General features: G+C 38.3%; 1 protein-coding gene across 3 annotated transcripts in view; it reads right to left on the bottom strand.

Annotated features, from left to right (window-relative positions):
- Nucleotides 1-2,523: 2,523 nt before the first annotated feature.
- RABGAP1 (RAB GTPase activating protein 1) overlaps nucleotides 2,524-6,796 on the bottom strand; it is a 74,301-nt gene continuing 70,028 nt past the window's right edge. For all 3 annotated transcript variants that reach the window (XM_050907738.1, XM_050907739.1, XM_050907740.1), the window contains 5 exons: nucleotides 6,087-6,191; nucleotides 5,524-5,607; nucleotides 4,603-4,674; nucleotides 3,847-4,044; nucleotides 2,524-3,041 (listed from right to left, as the gene is read on the bottom strand). In XM_050907738.1, coding sequence (XP_050763695.1) covers nucleotides 2,919-3,041; nucleotides 3,847-4,044; nucleotides 4,603-4,674; nucleotides 5,524-5,607; nucleotides 6,087-6,191 — 582 coding nt within the window. In that variant the 3' untranslated portion in view covers nucleotides 2,524-2,918. The remainder of the gene's footprint in view (nucleotides 3,042-3,846; nucleotides 4,045-4,602; nucleotides 4,675-5,523; nucleotides 5,608-6,086; nucleotides 6,192-6,796) is intronic.

Below are 6,796 nucleotides of genomic sequence, written 5' to 3'. Positions count from 1 at the left end.
AATGTCTTTTTTTTTTTTTTTACCTTGTTTATTCATAGTCTTGAACATCTGCAAATTCATCTTCCTCATCTTAAAAATTACCTGCTTCCTTGTGTTTCACATGTAATTGCACTTCAAAAGATGTGCGTCTCAGCACAGGATCCATTTTTCTTAATTAGCTGTGCATATTTTAGATGGAGTCAGATGTGAAATACATCGCTAATATTTATTTTTGAGCACCAAAATCCTTCAGGTAGACATCTAAAATACTCTGTAATGACTGGAAACTGGCTATAAAATGTTTAGTATAAAATGCTGGGAAGGAATTAGTTTCTCATTATGTATGTTCCATGTCCCTGCTAAAATGAGGAGTATATACTGCATGCAATTTTGAGGTAATGTTTACTTAGCAAAAGAGATCTGAACAATAAAGCAACTTTTCCCCTCCCTTTAAGTACCTCATTTTTGGAGGAAAGAGGAAAGTACACTATTACACTATCTCCCAGTCCCTTCGGGGAAGACAAGTGGATGAAGCGCTTTGGGCTTAGGTTGCTTCTTCCTCTCCCCTATTTACCTTCAAACTTTCTCCAAAAAGTGTAATTATTGAGAAATTGCAGAGCTGAAGTTACCAAGGGATGCACCTCTGTGAAAGACAAAGCAGCAAAGACTACGCACAACCTTAAAATGCCATTCTCTTAAAGCAAAAGTATGGTTAGAAAAGTGACAGTGTGGTGACAGCCTCCTAGAGCAGGGCTGCTTTCGCAGTCACCTTTAGTCATTTTGGTGACAAAGATACATTTTTACTCCTTGTTATCTCTGCAGAACACACACAGCTAGGGGAGCCTGCGCTGCACTGTGACCCAATTAGTGCAGTCATCCAGTCGCACAGCTAAACCCTACGTTCAGCTATCACTGGAAAATCCTAGTGAAGATGACGTGAACAACACTTGACCCCACAGAATTTGCTACTGATGATGATAAGCAGAGCTAGCCTACATTTATTTTGCAGATCCAAGCAGAATTTGGAGGGCCATGAGAAAAAAAATGTTCTAAATTGGACATGTTTGAGAAATACTGAGCCACAAGCCTCAAGCTGCACAAGGTCATTTTTGCAGTTTCTTTTTTTCAAAGCAAACCCTAGATTTTATTATATAAAGCAGTGTTGGCAACACTTAGAATATGCAGTCTTTTTTAGCAAAGCCCTTTGCAGCATGACTATAGTTTCGGTCTTAGAGAAGCTTGCAGATGCTACTGCTTCTACTTTAAGAAGAGAATTAGTTTTATATTGCAAAATATTTAATTGATTTCCTATTAAAATGAAATGAAACAACAAAATAGTTATACAATTTTACTAGTTTATATTTCAATTCATAAAGTATACACACTGCAACTATGCTACCACAATGTCCACGCATCTAATATTGATGGAGTTACAGTATTTTTTTTTTTTGGTATTAAACAATAGAGATAATGTATGCAGTTAAGGAAAAAAGCTTGGACATAGCATGTTCTATTCCGTAGTTACAGAGTACATTAGCTAGCATTAGTACAGTAAACAAGAAAAAGGTAGAAATACAAAATAAACCAAATATCTTTATATACAAACCAGTGCCTCTTATTGTTACCAGCTTATACTCACACTGCACACAAAATTTATCCACTGATGCAATAGATACTTCAGCATAACACAAACCATTATAAATTAAAAAAATTACAAGGTGCAAAACTCCATTCTACAGCTTTCTGGTGAGAACTCAAGACAATCCAATGAATAAGAAATCCAAGCACGTTTAGCACCTATTAGTGCAACTGCATCGAGCGTGAAAAATGACCTACACAACCTCTGAACATGTTACCAGAGAAGCGAGTTGGATAGCTATAGATGCTCGCAGCTACACTCACGCAGTGATTTTTGCCTCATATATATCTCAGTTTATTGTTTCTTTGTCCCATTCATACCTATGTGCAAAACTAAATCCTGGAAGCTTTCTCAGAGCTTCACAGAAGGCCTGCTACAGCCGGGTAAAAACAAACAAACAAAAACAAAACAAAAAACCTGACAAAAAAACAAACAAAAAGACTCAATTAAATGTCAGACCATCCACATAATTAGTACTTATTAGCAGTCCTGGTGTTGGGGATTTTAACGCTGTTGATATGTGGATCAAACAATATGACACAGAAGTGAAACGGAAATTTGCCAAGAATTCTGATTATTCTTGTCTAGCACTGAGACAAGTGTCCCAGCCTCAGGTTGTGAATTTGTTTGGCAGCCCATGCCAAAAAAGCCCAGAGTTGCATAGAATTGATTAGTAACAGAAAGAAATGCCAAACACAGAGAGATGGATGCTGCATCTACTAAAACAAAGTGGGGTTGCTCGACAGGAATGCTGAAATCATCCCCATTCATAAAGCAAAACATGTCACCTCCTACTCTCCATATCCTACCTCTGGGGACTGCTTTCTGGCACTGATGTAGTTCTTGCTAAAGTTGTCTTTTTTTTTTTTTTTTTCCTTTTTTCCCTTTTTTTTTTTTTTTTTACTTTGTTAGTGACACTTTTCCTTTCAAATAAAATATTAAAAAAGGTTATAACTGTAAAAAAACCTATCATATGTAAACTTAACAATTAGGGTTTGGTAAGTTCTCGTACCTAGTCTGTGAAAAGCCTCCAGCCAGACTGCAGAATGGAGTGTTTCTCTGAAGAGCTTCAATCTAGCTACATCACCTGTTAAATATCAGTAGTATGAAGATCTCATGTCTAGCAATAAAACCTTTCTTGTGTTTCCATCCTCTTTATCACTGACCTATTGAAATCCTGACATGCTGTGTTTCTATTTTATTTACATTCTGGTCCTCTCATGTCACAGAATTAAACATCTGGCCAAGGAAGGCAACAAAAGGTGTTGTGTTAAGAAGGTGTGTTTGACAGAACTGCTTTTCAACAAGTCTCTTTTCCTTGGACTCCAGTCACTGTTTTTATAGAGCTTATTGTTCTGTTGAACCATGTTTTCTTTGCAGCTTGTACTTCATTCAATGCCAGACCCAAATGGTGCTCCAAATCCTGCAAACAGAAGAGTAATTTCATTAATTTGTTACGTATTCACAGCACAAGGTTATACGAGTTAAACTTAGAAGGCTCTAGGACATCTACAATCTCTTGGCCACTTTAGAAGTTAAACAAGTCTTACATAAATTAAAAGTAGCACAACAAGCTGATGAAGAAAAAAAAAAATGCTTTGAAAAGCAAAACAAGACTTGTGTCATTGCCCTTAGTGAAACATTGAGCTTTCTTCAGTACATCCAAACCCTTTAATTCTTGCCCATCTGAGAAGCAGCTATTCCCACAGGAAGTGGACTTCCTATAAACCAATTTTTACCTTTCTGTGAACAAGAAGCACTGACATACCAGTTTTAGGCTAAAATAACAATGTTGTCATATTTTACACAAATACCTCAAATACCTGGAGTGCTTTCCAATCATGTTTTAAGAAACATGTCTAACATTTGTCACATGTTACTTCTTCATTTAACATTGATTGTGAGATAAAGAAATGCATGATTCAGTACTTTGTCAGAGCTTGGATTTCTTCCAAGAAGCTGCAGAAGATCAGTCAGTAAGCACTGCACTGCAGCCAGGCAGATGTCTGGAAGTTGTAGTAGCTGGTAAATACAGTTCACGCAATTTCAATTATTTTGTCTGCATACACTATGTTTCAGACCCAATGTTTGGTTAAATAACCCATGCAGGAAATAGCAGGTTACAGTTTGAACTAACAGGATCTGTCCCAATCCCTCTGTAACACATACATTTTTCTAGGAATGCAGACATACCATATAGACTACAAAATGAGCCTCCAAAGCATTACCTGTATTTTACATTCCGCCTCCACAAGCTGCAACTTGGTCTGGGCCAGCTCAAGCTCCATTTCCCTCAGCTGGTTTTTCAGCGTTTCCTTCTCCTCATCTGTGTCCTCATCTGAACCGTCCTTGGCAGAACTAGCAACCTTCACACGGCCTTCTTTATTGAAGAACTCCCGGCAATGCTCACAGTCATCTACTTTTTGCTAAAGTAAATACCTGATTGTGAATGCTTGCATTGAAGTGCTGGTGGTATGATCAAAGCCTTTTCCTGCCTCTGCTCTGGAAGAGCAGCACAACACGAGAGGGACCACTAATGACTTGCAAACTCAGGAGCTTTTGGGGAAGCACAGCCAAGCAGGAACTCCTGCCACTCCCCGATTTATGGGCTCTGGAAACACTGCTGTGTTTTTGGTAACACTGTATTGCTACAATAATGGGCTCTGTACTGCCCACATGTGACTTTATGGTAAAAGATAATCAGAGAAATCTCCTCCAGAAAAAAAAGACCCCTCAAAATAATTAACAGTTATTATTGCCCAGCATCAACCTTAGTATGTAACCAATATAGCATGGGAGAGAGCTGACAGTTATTCATCTCTTCTCCAAGATCTCCCCCTTATAATCTTCTTTCCAAAACTGTAAGTCACTAAGGAACTCTCTTTCAGCCACCATTTTAGTAATTAAATAAACTGTGTGCTTGCTGTTATGGTTTTGCTAAGAGATTTAAACATTGTAGACTGTGGATCTATCTGGTCTCTTACCCGTATTTTCTCAATTTCAGCTTTATTTGCTGTTTGTTGCTTTTCCAGTCGCTCACTCAGCTGGGAACAAATCTGACAAGCAAAATTATGTTACCAGACCATTTATAAATGTAAATTTCCTCCCAAATGAATGCTAAAGCACAAATAAATGCTACAGGAATATTAACATGGATAGTCTGAGGGCTCTTAGAAAGCCAGGAAAATTGGGATGCTGCATTAAGTTGTCTCATTGTACATATTCTCATTCTCTACATATTCTTCTATGCCCAGAGGAAAAGGTGCTGTTTCAACTTAAGCGATTAGCAGTTTGGCCTTGCTAAAGGAGCCAGAAAAGGTTAGGAATAGCATGGCTCTTTTTGCTGCCTTTGGGATAAAAGAACCAGGCAAGACAGACAGAACAGTAAAAAAACCACTTCACTCTGAGACCTGTGTGATGCAGACTTAAGAATGTTTTGAAGGTTTATGGGCCCACTAAAAAGATACATGAGTTTGCTCCCTTGATACCTTATGATCAGGAGCTTGAATTCCAAAGCAAAATCTTTGAAAGGAAAAAGGCATCTTTTTTATTTCTTAAGTGCAGTTACCATTTGATTGAAGGGAAGCTGGGAGAGAACGTTTTTTTGGAATGAGGTGAACCTTTGATATACGAGAGCCCACTTGAACAACGTTAGGCTGTAACCGAGGCCATAGTGACTGATGACCTACAAATACCTACTTCAGGGGCAAACAGAACTGACCACCAAGCATCAGGATCTCAGCAAAAGAAAATGCAAAACCAACCACAAGCTTCACATTTAAAATAGATAAAATGTCTCCTCAAATGCATGGCACAGATCACACTTGTTTCCAGAAATCTTCTAAAATACCTGAGAAAGTCTTGCAATTTGATAGCAAACCACATCATCATTAAGTTGTACTTACCTGTTTGTAGTCACCAATAATAGAGCTGTTCTTTTTGATCTCTGACTCTGCTTTATCTAGTTCCCTACGACACATTTCCTTTAGCTGCAGAAAAAAAAAAAAGTAAAGGGTTTATATATTTGTACAGTTTGAAAAATAACCAGGTGGTATTTCCTCCTTCTCCTTAACCTCACTGCTATACTCTACATCAGGGAACAATGGTCTAGCTCAGCTCCATGCAGACAAGGAAAAGCTGGACTTTGGTGGCCATCATTGTTAGAAAAATTGACTAGCTAAGAGAAGAGAGTATTAAAAAAATGTGCTGACAGCTGAAGTCCTATACTGCCTCTCTGTGCAGCAATCTCTGGCACAGTCTGTGCCTTCGTGATTTCAACTTAAAAATTCACTACCCTATGAAGCACCTGGCAGGAACGCGAAGAATTCTGCTTTACTGACGTCCTTTACACTACAGAACAGGGACAAACATGACTTAGAACATTAAGCCCTTCCCACACTTGTCACTTTTTTTTTTTTTTAATTTCTGTACTGCACAGAAATGTGAAAATGACAGAAATGCCCCTAACCTGAGCTGATTCTTCTTCTAGGCGCCTCTTTTCTTCTTCTGCATCAATCAACTTCTGTTTGGTCATTAGCAGTTCCTTATTCAGAGCATCTGCCTTTTCCTCCGCCTGAAACACAAAGAGTGGAGCCCAGCATTGAAGAGAGGCTTTCTTGCTGTGCCGATGCTGCTGGGCAGCCATGGGCACTGGCTCCAGTAGGACACAGCCAAGATTGCAGTCTTTTCATTCTTATTAATAAGGGTCTGTTCATTGTTATTAATAACAATAAAACTTTATTCTGAAAATTATTTCTCTAAAAATTACGATCTGTAACTGCAAAGCAGCAACAAATCAAAATTAATGAAGTATACCACTATGCTCTATCACTCCAAAACTCCTCCTTGAATTCAGTGATTAGTTTTAGCAAAACTGGAGTAGGGATTGCTCCAAAGAAATCCAGTAACAGAAATAGGTTTTGTTTTCTCATCCAGACTGGAAGCTGACCAATACATTTGGAAGACAACAAAAGGCACAGAACAGCTCACAATGTGCAAGATCGATAAAAGACTACAACCAGCTTAGACCTAAGTTCAATTTGCAAACATTCAACCTTGCAATGAAAACAGGATTAATGAAAAATGCCTCTAGAACATTTAAAAAAACCCCAGAACTCTATGACACCTACCAACAGATGTGATACCATCTTTCTTATGTCACCCAGAAAATACTGCATG

The sequence above is a fragment of the Gymnogyps californianus genome, chromosome 18 (genome assembly GCF_018139145.2).
Source record: "Gymnogyps californianus isolate 813 chromosome 18, ASM1813914v2, whole genome shotgun sequence".
NCBI lineage: Eukaryota > Metazoa > Chordata > Aves > Accipitriformes > Cathartidae > Gymnogyps > Gymnogyps californianus.
Note: the sequence above shows the minus strand (reverse complement) of the source record. Positions and strands in the feature narration are given on the sequence as shown.